This window comes from Pezoporus occidentalis, unplaced genomic scaffold (assembly GCF_034315485.1).
Source record: "Pezoporus occidentalis ecotype Australia unplaced genomic scaffold, CSIRO_AGI_Poc_V1 ctg3, whole genome shotgun sequence".
NCBI lineage: Eukaryota > Metazoa > Chordata > Aves > Psittaciformes > Psittacidae > Pezoporus > Pezoporus occidentalis.
In genome coordinates, this window is record NW_026914940.1 from 13,719,078 (window position 1) to 13,738,808 (window position 19,731).

General features: G+C 41.3%; 1 protein-coding gene across 1 annotated transcript in view; it reads left to right on the forward strand.

Moving 5' to 3' along the window:
- The window catches only part of EIF3H (eukaryotic translation initiation factor 3 subunit H), an 85,303-nt gene extending 74,310 nt beyond the window's left edge, over positions 1-10,993 (forward strand). The window contains exons 6-8 of the mRNA XM_062627137.1: positions 5,484-5,604; positions 8,121-8,253; positions 10,733-10,993. Coding sequence (XP_062483121.1) covers positions 5,484-5,604; positions 8,121-8,253; positions 10,733-10,830 — 352 coding nt within the window. The 3' untranslated portion in view covers positions 10,831-10,993. The remainder of the gene's footprint in view (positions 1-5,483; positions 5,605-8,120; positions 8,254-10,732) is intronic.
- The last annotated feature ends 8,738 nt before the right edge of the window (positions 10,994-19,731 follow it).

Consider the following 19,731-nt stretch of genomic DNA (forward strand, 5'->3'; position numbering starts at 1 on the left):
TTTTGAAGTACATTTTGATAATTGTATAAAGCAGTTTACTTTTGGGGGCATAAATTTGTGTTTCTCTTGTGAAATCTGAATTAACTGGAATATTCTGGGGAAAGAAGTTGAAGGCAGAATAGCACAAGACTAGCAAGTAATAGCAAGCAAAGGCCTTTTGCTCAAACTGTTATCCTCCTGCTACCCTTAAGGACCAAAATGTCTTGAAGACCTTGGAGTACTGCCAGTCTTTTGATAGAAACTCAAGAATTAAAATCCTGTCAGATAATGTTCCAGATCTTCAGAGAAATAATTACAACCAACTTTCCCATTCTCATCCATCTCTTCCCTATTCTACTGATGATGTAGCTTAAATTAAAAAAAGCTTTTTTGTGGTCTAGCTTCATAATAGGGTTGTTCTATAATATCTCAATTTGTCTCAAGCAATTTTTCTAATAGTGTGCGTCAGTGGAAGCAAACATGTGCTGAACATTTACTGCAGCAACATCTACTTGGCAGATACATTTTTTAAACATCAGACACAGTACATTTGCGAAAGTGACATAAGGAGGGTTCCTTTGGCTTTTGAAAACAATATTAACCTTTATACATTGTACTGCTTATTCAGAAATCTCAATGTGCTTAACGGATTATTAAGATAATTATGAAAATCTCTAATTTGCAGGTGGGGGAAGCTGACACAGAGAGGGTAAATGTGTTGCCCAAAGGCACACATCAAAGTCAGAGTAGAAAAGGGAATGGAACTCGAGACTCCTGACTTACATATCTCATTCAAACAAAATCCTCTTAAAAAGAGCACAGGTTGAACTCGGCCTGAAATGCTGAGATGTAAACAAGTTCTGCTAAGCAGTAGGAATGTTCCTTAGAAATACTTAATAAAAAAGATGTGCTTTGCCCAGCAGTACCTCTCTAATCCACCCAAAACTGTTCCCACCAGGAGGAGAAATACTGCACAGGGTGGCACCTTTCCCAAAAAACAGCGACTCTGAGAGGAACTTTGATGGAAAGTAGCAAAAATGAGCAGTAAATGCAGCATTTTCTTGTTTCCTCCTGCTGCTTCTTGCTCTCATCTTCCTTGGTCAGGGTGTGAGCAAAATAAAATGAAATCAGTGAGGGAATTAATTTATGGCAATTGTAGGCAAGTTTAGGGGGACCATTGTTTTTTGGATACCTCCAGCTTCAGAATTGTTATACCCGAAAGTTAGGTGCCTGGGTGCAGCAGTGATTCAGATTTTAGAGGCTGGGTGCCTCTGCTCCCTCCCAGGCCAGTGCAGGTAGGTGGGCAGAGTGTGAGCTGGGGCTCATCAGCTGTGTGTAGTAACAGTTATGAGTAGGACATGGCAAACTTAGCATGCTGTGAATTGCTGCCTTTCTTCGAAGATCTTGTGTCTGACTGGAGGCCACGTTTTGGGTATTTCAGGCCTTTAGCGAGTGTGTGTCTGGAGTCCTTTCCTGATTAAAGATGCTGAAGTAAATGTGGGCTTCATGTGTAGTTCCCCATTATGAATCCTACAGAAGCAGAGCCAGTTTGAGGTTATAGCCCCAGCTGCTTGCATCATTTCTCCCCACTACCCTCATTTCATCTCTACACCCCTCCCACCCTCAAAGATTTTTATTCCCTCATCTGTTTCAGAGTATGGCTGTACAGGTAGCTTCATGGAATAGTCTGGTGGAAAAAGTCAGGGTCCCACTCTTCCCTTCCAGCCTTTCCCTCAGCCTCACTAAAAAAAAGAAACCCCAACAGAGGGTGTTTTCGCATTTACAGTAGGCTGTTTCACTGAGAGGGTTTGAAGTGTGCCCACGCAAACAGCTGAATCCATACAGCTGAGAGTGCTGTAATCCTTGGGCAAAGAGGGAGGGAGAGGCAGGAAGATGCTGATGCTGGAACCTCTTAAACTGGTCTGCTGGCAACATCAGGTTGCACCTTTGCTCTCCCTTCCCTCAGGAAGGGGGACAAATGCATTCAGGTCCCTTAGCCAGATCCATATGCTAACAGGATGCCCCCACATAGTGAGTGATCCGTGCATGTAGTTAATGTACAGTTGTCACCCTCTCCTTCTGCGGATGCTAGACCGTAACACCACCAAATGCAAGGCTTGCCAGCGGGAAGAAGAAGATGGAAAGGGTAGTGGCTGTTACCTGCAGATGAGGCTACTCTGCTTGCAGGTTTCTACTTCTCACCATCAGAATTATTTGACCTTTGATAACTGCTAAACAAGGAGTCAAAGTAAACCATGTATCAAGGAGTCAAGTTCATATCTGCCCTTTTGGGTGAAGGATTGTAGCTCATCAAATATAAGGTTGTTACAGCAAAAATTCACAGCATGAGAAATTGCTTTGCAGGTTATACTCTCTAGCCTGTTTTGTTTTGGGTTTTTGCTAAACAGACTTGAACAGTTTCCCTTTGACAGTTTGTATTGTTTGTCTGTTTTTGGCATTTTTGATTGTGTCATCCAAGCTGTATAGATAAGGCTCAAATGATAAACTTATGGAAGTTTTACATGTCACTCACTGCAGGTAAGTGTTCCTAATAATTCTGGTGAAGGAGTTCTCTCACATTACATTATTTCTTCATTAGATGTGTAAGAATCCGTATAATGTATTTTTTGACTGTCCTAACTGCAGGAAAAGCTCCCTTCTAGTTTTTTTCTCCTTTTGTTATCTACAGTTCTCCCCAAATAAGAACACAGTCCCCATGTGTTGGACTTCCTGTTGCTTATGATATCAGGTCTGCAGCTGATATTTTTCTCCCAGGAAGGCTCACTGATACCTGAGGTTTGGTGGTGTCCTGGTGCTATGTTAAGGTGGAACTTTTAGTTCAGCTCAGGACTGTGCTCTGATCATCATCACTGGCTGATCTCAGACCTGACTTGTTTCAGATGAAACTAAACTGGAAATATAGGCTTTAGCCACTGAAAAGGCTTAAGATCACTGGACCACATCCAGTGGACACATGTGGTGTGGACATTGGTTTCTTAGCACAGCTGTTCTGCTTCATAGATCTGTTCCTGTTGCTTCACACTACTCACTAATCTAAATGTAAACTTGATTTAATTGACTGTTTCACTGCATCAGCTGACTGAAATGCCTCCATTGGAAATGCATGACTTTATTGCCAGTGCCTCAGAACAACTAATGAGGTGCTGATCTCCACCTCTGTATGTGACTATCATGGAGACCTGTAGGAAAATGGGCCTTGATGGGGATGTGAGCAGGATTTACTGGCACTCCCCTCCCCTTCTTTTTTTTTTATTTTTTTTACTTGTTTTCAGTTGCATTTACACATAGGGGGCATTTAGGTACCTGGCAGTGACATTTTTGAGGTCTGCTTTAGGGGATTGCACAAGGTAAGGATGTGCCTAAAAGAGCCTTTGGTCTAAATAAGTGCATGATGAGTCTCATGGGCTGGAGCAATGCAATTTAATTTCCTGAATCTCACCAGAATAAGCTTCAGCTGAACAAAACTTGCTTAAACATCATATCTATGTGTTTTTACAAATTACTTCCTATCGGGCTTTCTATTTTTTAAGAGATGAAGCAAGAAAGGGTATCAGTGACTTGAGAACTGAAGAAAAAACTGGTCCTGTATTTGCAGCATACTTATCACTTCATGTCTCAGTTCACATCTGTTTAAGTTATCTGGTTTTAGCTTTTTGTTTCCCTGGCAATGAGAGCAAACACTACACTACTGCTACTTCTAACAATAACTCTCTGTTTCTGTATTCTGCTGTACTAAGCTGGTCCCAAGGATATTCACATAAAATTATTCTTTGTAACCAGCTATATTTCATATGAACACTATCTGTAAAATAATTATGTATTCCTGATGTCCACATACTCTACAAGGCTATTGGTGTGTACCTACATAAGCATTGCTGATAATATCCAGTTCTAACATTAACTCTGTATAATATAAACTCTATAAAAACCTGAAAATATGCACACCCCTAGCCAGGGCAGTAATCCATAGTTCTAAATATTGTGTGCTTGAAACACTCAACCAAAAAAACCCAAGAAGTTTAAAAATAATTATTATAGTGGCGCCTTTCTTGCTGCTGTGTAGCTGAAGTCCTCCTCACCATCTGCCTCTGTATGCAACTGAGATTTAAAGCTCTGGCTTGTGAATAAATTGTAGTCTGAAGTTACTGATACAGCCTTTTGTTCAGTGAGCTGACAGCTCAGACAGTGAAGTAGCTGTCCTAGTTCTTGGATATAGGGGTGTCTTTAGGTGCGTTCTCAGCAGGTAACCTCTAGTGCCTTAGTACGTTAGGAGCTTCTGTCTCCAGCTGTGGCTTCTATGGATTTGGTTAATAACTCAGACTTTAAAAGTGATGTGCGTGGTACTACATGTGTGGTTCCATTTTCACTTTATGCCTCTCTTCCAGTTAGTTTCTCCAGTGCATAGGCTGTAGGATGGGGTAGGAATGCATTGCAAACAATAGAAAGAATTTCAGATAACCTGGAGGAGCAGTGACTAAAGGGTATTGCTCTGACAGAGAAGTGCACCAGATTTCTTAGTTGAAAGAAACTCTTGTGAATAGTAGTGGATTTCGGCAGAGGAGGAGAAAGATGGAGTTTAGCTTTTGAGTCACTGGTCTTTAGCCAAGTAGGACTTAAATCAGAGCCAACAAAGTAGGTTCTGATCAAAGGGATCAACAGAGAGCAGTAAGTATCCTTCTTTTACTGCACTGCCCTCTGAACACAGTTTAGGATGAATACTGTCTCCATGGGCACCAACCTAGAAACTTCCAAAACTTTGACTTGGAAGGTATACCTTAAGTTGAACATTCCTGCAAAATACTGAATCCATTGCTAAAAATGGTTACAATAAAAGTTGTTTAACAGACAGCATTTGTCTGGCCAAGGCAGTAGATCGCATAACTGGAGCGGGACGCGCCCAGCCTAGCTGCTTCCATGTTGCCTATGGTATGGAATGTCAAGCTGGCTGGACTGGATGCAACACTTCACTCCCTCTCAACAGCTAAGATCAAGCGATGTCTGCAGAAACTTCCAGGCGTGGTTTGATAGACCAGTTAATGAGATTGAGTTCTGAAGAATATTTAACTATCCCTGCAGAGGGGTAGTTAAATATCTGTGAAAGAGCTAGCAGTAACTTGAAACCAAACTCTTTGAACACATCTCCTGGAACCAGGGTTGCATGTCACAAAAACATCAAGCTTTTCCTTTTAAGCATTTTACCTGCATCTGTAATACCAGTAAATCCATGCAAGGTGATGTTTTAACTATGAGGTTCCCTGCAGAGACTGAAAGACTTAATTATGGCATTTGCAGTGTGGCAAAGTTGCTAGAGGATGTGCCATGTAAAGTATCATCAAATAAATATGTGAACAAAGATAACCAGGATCTTAAAAATTCGCAAACTGTGCCATTAGTGCAGAAATGCTGGTCAAGTGACTTGAAATGGATTTTAAATTTAAAATCTTTATTAAAAAATTTAATCTTTCATAAATGTTGTATTTCAGTAATCACCTAGGGAAGAGTCTGCAGCTGCTGATGGACAGAGTGGACGAGATGAGCCAAGACATTGTTAAATACAATACCTACCTGAGGAATGTAAGCAAACAGCAGCAGCAGAAACACCAGGTCAGTTACATGGAAAACCTGAATGAGAAGATTTTTTCTGGCAGAATATGGTTTGGCTGGTGTTACGTAAGACAGATGAATTTGGATTTAAGCAAGATAAAATTCTCACAGAAACGTATCTATTAAGTAGCTCTATAAAATGTGCTAGTCCGTGGGGAATGAATTCACTTCTGCTGACATGTAATGTGGATTGGTCTTCTTTTGCTGTTTTACATGTTTGTTAGTAATTTATGATAAACCAGAATCATTGATAAATATGCTGTGGGCACAGGGATTAAGGGTTTAGTAAATGAAATGAAAGAGCTGAAACTACAAGTGAACTGTTCCAAAATAAACTGTTTTAATACCATCACATATAGTTGTGCATCTAGAGATAAAGAAACAGTCTGTATTTAAAGGACAGCAGACTGTTCTCTGATTAGAAATGACATTTTAGTCATGTTTTGTATCATTAGATAGTGATACCGATCAGGTGATGCCAGTTTATAATTCCTGATGCTTTAAGGGCCTTTTTAAAATGCAAAGTAGTATGAATAGAGAATACTAAGAATGGAGACCGGCTCTGGGTGGCCCTGCTTGAGCAGAGGAATTGGACAAGGTGACCTCCAAAGGTCCCTTCCACCCTCAACTATTCTATGCTTTGGAGATGGTGTTACTTTATTTGCTGTTGCTGCATTTGATAAAGCAATACTGTGCCTAATTATGGAAGAATGCTGGTAAATTGGAAAAAAGCACTATCAGAGTGATTTAAAAGCTTGGAAAGCAGATCTTAGTGAATGCAATTCACTTCACATAATAAATTAAGTTAATGAGTGACTTGCTTACTCAAGAAGTACCTGCATGAAAAATAAATTGAACTCTTTAATCTTGCAGACAGAGATATGACAAGATTCAGTATTGGCCAACTGAAAATGGGCCAGGCCACTTTAAAGATAAAATATTGCAGGTATTGCTACACAAAGTAGCTAATTATTAAAAAGAGCACTGTGGTTCATGTGAAGTGCTTCATCACTGACTATTTTAAAATCAAAATTGGCTTTTCCCACTTAAGTGAAGCTCGAACAAGGAGTATTAGGAAAGCAACAGTGGTCAGTGGTCTCTTCTGGCTTTGTATTTCCTGAGGACATAAAAGTTCCATGGTTATCTTCAGAACATTTATTTTCCTTTGCTGCCTAATTTTAATAGAAAGATGGCATTCACTTCAAAGGCTTTTGCTAACAACAAGGGGGTCTATTTATTTTAAAGAGCAGAGCAAAGTAGGTTCCATGGTGTCTCACTTAATTTCTTTACTAACTATAGCTGCTTTAGTAGTGGCTCATTGTAGCATAGTTAGTGGTCTTAACTTCATTTTTAAAACAGAGCAACTGTGATTAACAGCAAGCTGTTTCAATAGCGAATAATAGGCAGACTGCTGAGAAGTGAATGGGGTAATGCAAAGAAAGAAGAAACTACATGCAATTCACATACAAATATGGGCATTTAAGATTTTATTTTTAACGCTGTCCAAAAACATGTATTTGTCACTACTACTGGAAAAAGAATTACTTCATTTGAGTATGCCACCAAGTATGCCATGAACTGTTTTCAGGCTCTTATGCACAGATATATTTAAGTAAGTGAGAGAAAATACCTTGTACTCTTTGGCCTGTTTATTTTAAAGATATTTTTTCTGTGTGTTAAATATGAGGCCTTTGATAGACAAACCTTGCAACTGATTCCTGGCTGTGACGTACGGTACAGAATCTCACATACGTGTTTTTGAATGTGAGAAACTTCTGAAAGAACAAATCTGTACCCGATAGCTGAGGAAACGGTCTGCTTTAATTTTTATGAAGTTTGAGTAATCTACGTGGCAAAGGGAAGCACCGGAGACAGAGTAATTTCTGCAAGCTGCTACTGTAGTGTATCTTCTGGTAACCCACGAAGAAATGACATCAGAGTGGCAGAATAACTAAATAACTGGAATGGAGAAATGAACCATTATGCTTTGTTTCAGCCAGCGCTTTGTTCTCAGTTTAGAGTTAATATTTTGTGGCTTAAAATACCTTGTTTAATGAGGTTCTCTTCCCCTTTCGCACTAATATTGTTTTGACCTTTAATTGGCATAAAAGTGAGTATTTCTGGTCTGTATAACTGTTTGAGGTAATGGCTTCTCATACCTACATATTCCAACCTTGTTTTCCTTTCTGTGTGGGGAAATAGAGGCCTTCATCTATCATGCTGTATTCTTTCCATAACCTACAGTATTTATCTCAATGAAAAACAGTTTACAAATGAACCCTACATCTTCAGAACCACAGTTGTTTAAGGTGCCAGCTTGGGGAGGAAATGCCTGTTACCAGTGAATTAAAATCAGTTGTGAATTGCATTTGCATTATTTGAAATAAACTGAGTTGTATTGAATAAGCATAATTTTAAAATCATACTTCCTAGTTAGACAAGGAGCATCTGAAGAGAAAAGCTTTTTGCTGCTGTGGAAGTCCTGTTGCATTCTGTTTCTGTCGCTTTATTTTCAGTACCAGCAGAGACGTCAGCAAGAAAATATACAGCGTCAAAGCCGAGGAGAAGCCCCTCTTCCTGAGGAGGACATAAACAAACTCTTTAAACCACCACAGCCACCTCCAAGAATGGAGTCACTCCTTATTGCAGGTAATGTTCTAGCAGCTTCTTCAACTTGTTGTTTCATATATGAATTTTAGCTTGGGAAAAAGTGCACTTGTTGCTTTAGAAAGCATCTTAATTTTTTCATTACCTTTGCCATTATGGTGTGATATTTTGGCATTGGCAGTATTTCAAATACCACCTTTTGTTTAGGCAAAGGCAGTGATTTTAACCTGTGGTATGCAGCCTAGTGTCCGAAAAATTAAATAAAGAAGCTAAGAACAACGTTATTGGTAGTAGGCAGCCCATGCCTCTGTTAGGAAGTAAGCTTCCAGACACAGTAGAATTTTTAACCATCCAGGTAAGTAACAGAGGCATTTTACTCATGCATGTGTGGGAATATGTAATTTTTTGAAAGCAGTCCACTGTGTTTAACCAGAATGGCTGCATAAAGCTTTAAATTTTATATATGGACGCTTTCTCCCTTTTATTTTACCATGGTACCTAGCTCCTGCTTGACCATCTGTGCCTCCTGGGTTGATGGGAAAGGGCAGGAGAAGCAGCCAGACTCTCTTCCCAGCTCCATTCTGAGAGGGTGAAGTAGGATTGTAAAGGAAAGCTGGAGAAGTGCCCCATGGAGCAGGTTTTCTGCACAAATGGGTATAGCAATTACTGAAGTCAGTATGCTGCTCCCTGCACTTACACCCCAGCTTGTCCCTCAACTCCAGAAGTCGGGCTGTACAGACAAGAGGCAGGAATAAGCTGTTTGGACTGTAATTACTGATTGAAAGCAGAGCAGTTGTCTGCAGCCCTAAGTTACTGGTAACATCCCCAGGTGTTGAACTGAATCCCCAGCTTAGATTTTACTTTTAGTTTTTACTTTTAGTTACTTTTAGTTTGTTAGATTTTACTGACTTGGGGTATTTTGTTTAATTTCTATGACCAGAGTTTTAGGGAAACTATCCCCATCTTTCTGCACCCCAAGGGAAATGGAAGAATATAAGTGGAATAAAGCATAGGAATAGGTGTTTCCACCACCACCACCCAGTTTCTTCAGTTTACTGCTATGATGCAGGATGTAGCCACAGTTTGGTACAAAAGCCAGTGCCTGTCCTGTGCCTCCTGCAAGGGTGAAAATATCTGGGACCTCACAATGGCAGCAGAGAGCAGTAACCCGGGATGCCCTGCTCAGTAATCTAAATTTGGAAAATGTCATTAGAAACCAAATTGTTTAACTATAGCAGGCTTTTTGGGTCAGTTAGCTGTTATCTTGTTTTGCACCGAGAGAAAATTAAACTCCTGTCATTTGCTGTACAGAAAAGAGTGCTTTGGCATTAAAAAAACAGTGCATTTGGAGTAACCAAGAGATGATTATTTTAATATTAATACTGTTTCATACTGCTAAGAAGTTCTGCTTTTAGAAGAAATGAGGTTCTTGATTTATTGTTCCTTTCAGAGTCTTTCAAAAACCCTACTGTTTTGTTAGTTTTTACCAGTTAATGAATCCTAGCAGCACTGAAGTATTTAAACATTCAGCTTTAGCATAGCTTAAAAATGCAACAGAAGTGTGTATGTGTGTACACGTTTGTTTTATGAAAGTGATAGTTTAGGATGAATCATCTCTTATAAGAAGAGGAATTGAAAACTATTATACTTAAAAGAAAGAACAGTTTTCAGCCAAAGCACTCTCTCTGTTCTATTACCATAGTCAGGGGAAGAATTGAAAGCATCCAGTTCAACTTAGATGAAGTAAAGTTTGTGGATAAAGAATAAAACTTAGCTCTTTTGTCTCTGAGGCATTTACAAACTTTTCAAATGGAGCATTAAATTGAGAGTTTATTGGCCTTCTAAACAGCCTTAATTTTGATTAAACTGGCTTCATGTTTTGCTATTCCTAGCTAACAAGGGAAATAACTTGTAGCAGTACGTGTATAAAAATGTTTTGATGGGCACAATTGATTTGTAAAGCACTGACAAGTCTTCATACCCTGATGATTCTTGAAATAGCTAATAAAGTGAAATATTAGGTGGAATAAAAGGCTAGGAAAATACCAAACAGGAGTACCACAATTCTCAAATCTGCTACTGAAAAATCTTTGTTACAGATATTTTAAGAGGGACCATAGATGCATAAGAGGAGAACTCAAAATCAGTCTTGTAGTATTTTTAGAGCAACTACGTTGAACTGTTAATGTGATTAAGCTTCTAATACTGCAGCAAGAATTGTTTATTCTTTTTATTGTCATGGATCTTTTCAGAACTTGTACGTAATAGAATAATAGGGAAATCAAGGGGATTTTGAACATACCAGCTTACCTATCCTGCTAATTTAGTTTCTTCTTCCCAAACCTATTCAGGAATACTGAAAATGAAAAATTTCCATGTGTAGAGTAGTTGAGCTGTTTTGGTTGCTTCTCTCTATAATCCTGAATGATTCATGCACGTTTGGCTCTCTAAAATTTATGTTCTAGGACATCTTTCTGAATTTGAATGTTGACAAGGGTTTCCTCCTCTTTCCTGTTGACAGGTCAAATTAATACCTACTGCCAGAATATTAAGGAGTTCAATGCGCAGAACCTGGGCAAGCTTTTCATGGCTCAAGCTCTCCAAGATTACAACAACTGAAGAAACTTTGCTGTTGCCCTCAACAGGAAAAGTTATTTACAGTTTTATACTGCTCATGATCCTCTTGAAAATTCAGTATATTGGGAAAAGAGTCTTGTAAAACAGTCACCTTGGTCTGTGTAGAATTCTGCTGTAAGAAAAATAAAGGCAAATTTTAATGATATTTTAGTATTTCCTTATTTGTAGGCCCTATTGGACTGGAATTTTCTGTGGTCACTCAGGTTTTCTAAGTGTTTGGCAGTTAATTCATGTTTAGTCATAGCAAATAATACAGGTTTTATTTAACTTGGAATCTGAAATGAAAACAAATTATTACAAATGTTCGGTATAGATGACTTCACAGAAGAAACCTGTGAAGATTTCCCAGTTTTGGTTGAGAACTTACAACCATAATGTGCCAGTCACTTGGAGCAGTTGCTTGTTTTTATTTTAATCTGTTTGGACAGTCTGGTGTGATGGACCTTCCATATTTCATAGGCTTCACATTTGGAACATACAAAACTAGTTTTATGTGGAGAGTGATCCCCAAGCTGGTTAACAGTTGGACTCAGTCTTAAAGATCTTTTCCAACCTAAATGATTCTGTGAAATCCAGTGGTGCTACTGAAGTCTTCATGACAGAAACTAGAGAAGTAGCTAACCTGGAACAGCTAGTGTGGTACTTATGGACACTGTGCCTACTCTGCATTAACTTTGCCATCTGGAGGTGGCTTTATTCCTGAAGTGAGGCTACTTATCACTTTAACAAGAATGTTAGTTTAAAGGTTTAACATGTGGCATCTCATGTGTGACTGTCATTGATTTCTTTTTTCTTCTTTTTTGAGTTCTTTTTTGCATCTCATCGTATGATGAGTTCTGAGAGCCTAAAATGGCTGAAGGACTGTGGTTTGGTCTCTTCAAATAAATAATATCCTCTAAATGCTGTCCTCTCATGGGGTATTTCAGACTCTAAGGTGAATGTTTTGAAAAGGCAGAAGTATGTGAAAACTGGGGCTTAGACATAGAACTTATTATTTCCAGTCTAAACTATAGTGATCGCAGTATTTATGTAAATATGGGTGCAGATTTTGTTCAGACCTTGCATATCTTGTAAATTGCCAGTCTGACCTTTTGCCTTGGAAACTTCAGGCACCTGTGTGTTAGCTTTCATACAGTGAACATCTCTGAGGTGAAAGATTAGTTAAGGGTCCTGCTACAGTGCCACATGATTGAGTTTCATTTGCTATACAAATAACATTCAGTGTGAATTTTGTAGCTTTCTGAAGGACCAAAATAACCACCAGGGAACAGAAGCGGGAGCAGATAATTAGACTAAGATGAAACATCTGAGATAGAAAATCATCTGGATAACTGGGAATAGAAGACTGACTCTGTAGTGTACAGAAGAAAGCAGCAATAACATTATATATACTAGAAGGTGTTAGCAAAATAAATACTTGGAATAGGTTAAAAACAAGCTGTGTGTTTTGAATTAGTTCTTTAAGATTGAGGATATAAATGCAAGAAAAAAGGCAGTAATATTCTAGAGTTTAACAAGATGGGTGAATTTTATACAGCTAGGTTGAATGGGCTGAGTGTCAGTTAAAGTCCATGAGGAAATATGGAAGACTTCAGTAGAGATTCATGGTTTCTAAAGGCATGGACCCAAGTCAGACAGGGGAATGAGATACAAAAGTAGGTGAGATGTAAGTAGACTTTGAAGATTATTTGACTATTCTGTTTTGAATCACGCTTTAGTCTTCTGTCATGGTGGAAATAATTGGAGGACTTGTCACTCTCCCTGAGTGAGTGAGGGAGGTGGAGTCAGTTGAAGATGTTGCTCTAAAAATGGCCTGTGGAGATTAGGAATTAAAAGGGGCTGGGGCTGTGTCTTTGTGCTGGGTTCACTGTCTTTATATTCCTGGAACTTTGCTTTTATGTGTTCCTTCCCCAGTGTAAGTGAGCTGGCAGTTCATTCACCGTAAGACATGTCCTTCCCATTTCTAATTATCATAGCCCTGCCTATTTCTTCTTCTTCCTTGGCTGTGAAGGGCTTTTCTGCATATTAATAAAAATGTAGTGACATGGGAGTCTTTAAAAATCACCTGTAAAGAACCTAGCACTGTTTTTGGTTGGCGATCCTGTTGGCCTTGCAGAGGCAAGAAAGGCCTCTCTCCTGTGGTTCCATCTCCATCGTGTATCCGAAGGTAACGTTATGCACACAGGAGGCAAAATGTGCATGTAAGGGAAAACTGTCCCTGCAGTCGTTATACACACAGTCCAGATCAAGCCATTGTCTCTTCTGTCACACTCCTGACCATGGAGGTGTGTGTTGAGATAAGCAGCTTGTAGTTGGTTTTTATTTGTGCAGAACTATAACCTTTGTAAGAGAAAATGTTAATTTAGAATCCAGCCCCAATGGGTGTGAGTCTTACAGACAAGTCTCCTAAGCTGAAAAGTGAGGTTTGAAAAGAGGAAAAAAAGGGGGTGATTATTTTAATTTTGATGCTGAAGAAAAACAGTATTTTAGTTGGTCGATACTTGGGATCTTCACAAGGATAGGTTCAGTTTTGTTGTAACATTTACTGCCTGTAATCCAAGCGTACTTGGTGTGCCCTTATCTCAACATCAAGATACAACACGCTATTTCCGTTTTCCTTTCTGTGTTCTCAAAGTTGGACCAAGCTCCATCTGATCGGGGACTGGAGCACCTCCCGTATGAAGACAGGCTGAGGAAGTTGGGGCTGTTCAGCCTGGAGAAGAGAAGGCTGTGTGGAGACCTCATAGCAGCCTTCCAGTATCTGAAGGGGGCCTATAGGGATGCTGGAGAGGGACTCTTCATTAGAGACTGTAGTGACAGGACAAGGGGTAACGGGTTAAAACTTAAACAGGGGAAGTTTAGGTTGGGTATAAGAAGGAAATTCTTTCCTGTTAGGGTGGTGAAGCACTGGAATAGGTTGCCCAGGGAGGTTGTGAATGCTCCATCCTTGGCAGTGTTCAAGACCAGGTTGGACGAGGCCTTGGGTGATATGATTTAGCGTAAGGTGTCCCTGCCCACTGCAGGGGGTTGGAACTAGATGATCTTAAGGTCCTTTCCAACCCTAACGATTCTATGATTCTATGATTCTGTTGGTGACTGACTGCACGGAGTAAGCCTAGGGTGCTCTCCCTCCTTCTCCACAGGTTAGCACGGACTTTTTCTTCTCAGCTTCATGTGATGTTCACCCAAATAATTAAACATTGTGGAAGCTAATTTTCTACTCCACTGCATCTTGTCAGAGTTTAGACATCTGTGCAGAGCTGAACAGTGCGAGTGTAAGAATGGGTGTGTTTGTGCAGATGTAAACAACTGCACAGAGCAATGAAGGTCTGGGTGCGCTTGCAGATGTCCTTTCGGGTGCTAATGAAGATGTTGGATGGGATTGGCACTTGAAAAGAACATCTGACATCTTCACATTCATCCTTTTTATGCTTTGCACATTTCTGAGCACAGTCATTTATTAATGTTCTTGTATTGCCTCATTTTTTGCCTTCTGATGAATCTCTGATATGACAAATCACTGGTGACAATCTGAGACATCTTTAAGAAGTAAGTGCTATTTAATGGTTCTCACTTGATACTCAAAGGACTCCTGGTGCTCTGTTCAGAAGTCATTAGGAGCTGGTGATGCAAATAATATCCCCAGCCAAAATATGTGCAATGTGTGCAGCAAGAGGAGTTGAATTGCTCTCTGTAGAACTGCTTCTCATCCAGTTTGCCAGCCCTGGGGCGAGAGATATGTCCCTCATGATTTTCTGTGCCTGTGCATTTTCTTTCCCTGGATTTTATGCCTCCTTTTAATTTTCTTCAGATTTTGCCCACAGCTTGTTGATTTTTAAGCAAAAAGAGCATACTGCTCCTTATCCGGTGCCATCTGTCATTGTGTGCTTTATTTTTCTGTGAATTTCTCTGGAAGGCTTTGTCTGCAGTTGGAAATATGCTATAAATTTTGTGATCTGAACGTCAAATTCATGGTGGAAGTAACAGTCACTTGAGTGTCAGGTATGGTCCTGAGTTCAACTTTATTGCACCCCTCGTCTTCAGGTGCAGGGGACTGAAGGAGGTGGTGGTGCTGCTTCATGGGACTTGTGCAGAGGCAGTGATTCAGGAGTTTTTCATACCGACTTTACAACTGGAAGGCAGTTTATATAAAGCTGGGCCTGTGTTTTATTTTTTGATCTTTTAATTGACAGAGCAGATTGCTGTTGACACAACTCATTGTATGCTGAGCAGTAGTGAATTGCACAGAGCCGTAAAGGATGTCTTTAAAAACAACAGCTTTGGCAAAAGGCTCCTTAGCGGAAGAAAAGTTAATGTCTTATTTCAATTAAAGCAAACATTTATATGTGAGGAAAAATGGCCAGATCCATTTTACAATGATATTAAAAGACATTAAGAGTGTCAGTAAAATAAACAAGGAAGGGTAGCAATGTATTTATCCAGCAGAAACACAGCTAAAATTTTCAAAAGCTGTATGAGACGAAAATGTGTGCAACAAGGACTTCCATTCTGGTTTATATGATTGATTTATTAATCTCACTGAGGGTGGTGTTCCTTAAGTACTGTATGGTACATCAGGCTTTTGATCTTATCTTTCCTCCTTATGGATTTGAGCAATATGCAATTGTGTATCCTGTTTTCATCATTTTCATCATTCAGTGTGTAATTTCATCTCTTGTATCTCAGTAGAACCATTGGAGAGTCATATCCAACAGGGCAGAAAGTTGAAAGCTGCTCAAAAGATTCAGGGCCTCATCCCACATCCCATGTTGGGTGATACGGTTAGTGTGAGGTGTCCCTGCCCATGGCAGGGGGGTTGGAACTTGATGATCTTAAGGCCCTTTCCAACCCTAACTATTCTATGATTCTGTGTTTTCTTTCTTGCCTATCCTGATGTTGAAACCAGAGGATTTGAAGTAGATTTTGTCTGTCACAGAATTGGTTAACTTTTTTGTTCCTGAATCTTTTGCTTGGCTTCTTGAACATTAGCAGATTCAATTATTAGCTTGCAGATTGCATCTAAGGCAGGAAAACACATTATACAACTGGAATGCTCCAGTTGCAACAGACTTGCCTGTTTCAAGATGTGGTAATAAATAAGCCTAAAAGTGAAGTCTAATAATGACCAATTTATATATTTTAGGAGAAGTACTAAGCAATGTGATGATCAAGGCTCGTCTGTCTTGGAATAGACTGTAACACTTGAGCAGTTTCTGCTTTGGACCAAATGTGTGACTTCACACATTTATTTTGGTGTTTTAGCAAAAAAAGCATAGTCACATTAATTGCCGTAACATTTAACACAACACAGTAGTCAGGCAAACCCCTTGTTTGTAGCTGTGGAAAAACTAGTTTCCAAAAGGATTAGCAGTTACGAGCTTTGATGATGTTAGCAGCTGGTTTACACGGACTACAAGGTCATGTTCCGTTTAATTTGTTTTTAACATGACTCCTGAAGTCATGTTCTAAGGCTATCTGGGTTTCTAGTACAGCCGAGGGGTGGGGGGAAAATCAGTTTGTACAGTGATGTATGTGAGCACAAGCAGTGGTGGACATGGTTTCTTGTGGCTTTTTGGTCGCTTTAGTTCAACCACAAATAGCTGTTCACAATGACTCCTACGCACAACAGCCACATTGTATCTTCAGCTCCCTCCAGCAGTTTCTTACTGCCTGCTCCTAGCTCTGCCTGGGGTGTGTGTTGTGCAGCTCTGCTCTGGGACCTCGGTGCCTCAGCCCACCCATCTTGTTGCACTTGACCAATGAGTTTGGAAGTTGTCAGAGAGGAATTAAGAGGCTGTATAAGGTCTGCTTCTTTAGAAAAGCTCAACATTAATGCACCGAGTTCTGTCCAGGGACAGATGACAAGCGAGTTGAGAGTCTGTGGGTGAGAATTAAGGGGCAGGCTGGCAGGGGCGATACTGCTGTGGGTGTCTGTTACAGGCCACCAGATCAGGGTGAGGAAGTTGACGAGGCCTTCTGCAGGCAGCTGAGAGCGGCCTCACAGTCACAGGCCGTGGTCGTCATGGGGGATTTTAACTTCCCTGATGTTTGCTGGAAGGACCACTCGGCAACCCAGCCGCAGTCCAGGAGGTTCCTCCAGTGTATGGATGATAACTTCCTCATGCAAATGGTGGATGAGCCGACCAGGAGAGGAGCGCTGCTGGATCTCATCCTCACTAACAAGGAGGGTCTGGTCGAAGCAGTAAGGGTTGAGGGCTGCCTTGGTTGCAGCGACCATAAGATGGTGAAGTTCAGGGTCTTGTGAGGTAGGACCAGTAGAATAGCAAGTAGAATTGCAACCCGGGACTTTAGCAGGGCAAACTTCGGCCTTTTCAAGCAATTGCTAGGGGAAATCCCATGGGCAAGGCTGCTTGAAGGTAAAGGGGCCCAAGGTAGTTGGTTGGCATTCAAGGACTGCTTTTTCCAAGCTCAAGATTGGAGCATCCCGACACGTAGGAAGTCAAGGAAGAGGGCCAGGAGACCTGCATGGCTAAATAGGGAATTGCTGGGTATGCTCAAGTGGAAGAGGAGAGTTTACAGGTCATGGAAGGAGGGGCTGGCCACTTGGGAGGCTGCTGCTAGAGGATGTAGGAAGGCAGCTAGGATGACTAAGGCCTCCTTAGAATTAAACCTGGCAAGAAGGGTCAAGGACAGCAAAAAGAGCTTTTTCAAATACATGGCAGATAAAACTAACACCAGAGGCAATGTAGGCCCACTGATGAACGGGATGGGTGCCCTGGTGACAGAAGATGCAGAGATGGCAGAGTTACTGAATGCCTTCTTTGTCTATTCTGCTGCAGGCAGTCCTGAAGAGCCCTGTACCCCTGAGACCTTAGATGAAGTCAGGTCAATGGAGCGGTTTGCCTTAGTCGATGAGGAATGGGTTAGAGATCAGTTGAGCAATCTGGACATCCATAAATCCATGGGTCCAGATGGGATGCACCCGCGGGTGCTGAGGGAACTGGCGGAAGTCATTGCTAGACCACTCTCCATCATCTTTACCAAGTCTTGGGAAACGGGAGAGGTGCCTGAGGACTGGAGGAAAGCAAATGTCACTCCAGTCTTCAAAAAGGGCAAGAAGGAGGACCCGGGTAACTATAGACCGGTCAGCCTCACCTCCATCCCTGGGAAAGTGATGGAGCACCTTATCCTTGGTGCCATCTTAAGGCATATCAAGGATAAGAGGGTTATGAGGGGCAGTCAACATGGCTTCACCAAGGGGGAAATCATGTTTGACCAATCTCTTAGCCTTTTATGAGGAAATAACGCGGTGGATGGATGATGGCAGAGCGGTGGATGTGGTCTACCTTGACTTCAGCAAAGCATTTGACACAGTCTCCCACAGCGTCCTCACAGCTAAATTGAGGAAGTGTGGTCTGGATGATCAGGTAGTGAGGTGGACTGCGAACTGGCTGAAGGAGAGAAGCCAGAGAGTTGTAGTCTATGGGGCGGAGTCTAGTTGGAGGCCTGTAACTAGTGGAGTGCCTCAAGGGTCAGTACTGGGACCGGTATTATTTAATATATTCATCAACGATTTAGATGAGGGAATTGAGTGTACTATCAGCAAGTTTGCTGATGACACTAAGCTGGGAGGAGTGGCTGACACGCCAGAAGGCTGTGCTGCCATCCAGCGAGACCTGGACAGGCTGGAGAGTTGGGCAGGGAATAACTGGATGAAATATAACAAGGGAAAGTGTAGAGTCCTGCATCTGGGCAGGAACAACCCCAGGTTCCAGTATAGGTTGGGGAACGACCTGTTAGAGAGCAGTGTAGGGGAGAGGGACCTGGGGGTCCTAGTGGACGACAGGATGACCATGAGCCAACACTGCCCTTGTGGCCAAGAAGGCCAAGGGCATCCTGGGTTGTATTAGAAGGGGGTGGTTAGTAGGTCGAGAGAGGTCCTCCTTCCCCTCTACTCTGCCCTGGTGAGACCGCATCTGGAATATTGTGTCCAGTTCTGGGCCCCTCAGTTCAAGAAGGACAGGGAGCTGCTGGAGAGAGTCCAGCGCAGGGCAACAAAGATGATTAAGGGAGTGGAGCATCTCCCTTATGAGGAAAGACTGAGGGAGCTGGGTCTCTATAGTTCAGAGAAGAGGAGGCTGAGGGGTGACCTTATTAGTGTCTATAAATATATAAAGGGGGAGTGTCACGAGGATGGAGCCAGGCTCTACTCAGTGGCAAACAATGATAGGACAAGGGGTAATGGCTACAAACTGGAACACAAGAGGTTCCACTTAAACTTGAGAAGAAACTTCTTCTCAGTGAGGGTGACAGAACACTGGAACAGGCTGCCCAGGGAGGTTGTGGAGTCTCCTTCCCTGGAGACATTCAAAACCTGCCTGGACACATTCCTGTGTAACATTATCTAGGTGTTCCTGCTCCGGCAGGGGGATTGGACTAGATGATCTTTTGAGGTCCCTTCCAATCTCTAGCATACTGTGTACTGTGAACATACCCCATCATTTATGCTGGTTTCACTGGCTGTGGATGGTATAGGCTGTGTGCATGAGGAGGAAGCTGTGCAGATCTGGGTTCTCAGGGACCACCAGCATCTGTGCTGGGCTGGATAACCAGCTGCAATCGAACAAGCTACTTGAAATGAAAAACTTTCCCATTTACTATTGATTTTCATAAGATTTCAATGAAATTTCTACCTGGGGAGGATATCTAGAGATTTTATGTATCTGTGAAAGGGAAATAAGGTGATTTATAAGAAGAGAGGCTTCTGAATTGAGCACTTAAACTGGTCATGAAGTGACTGGATGGTGGCTGCAAATTGTACACACTGGCATAAACATCAAATCCTATATCATTTGTTGATGTGACTATTTCTTAAGGTATTTTTCAGCTATCTTAAATGACTGAAGAGGTACACATAGGCAT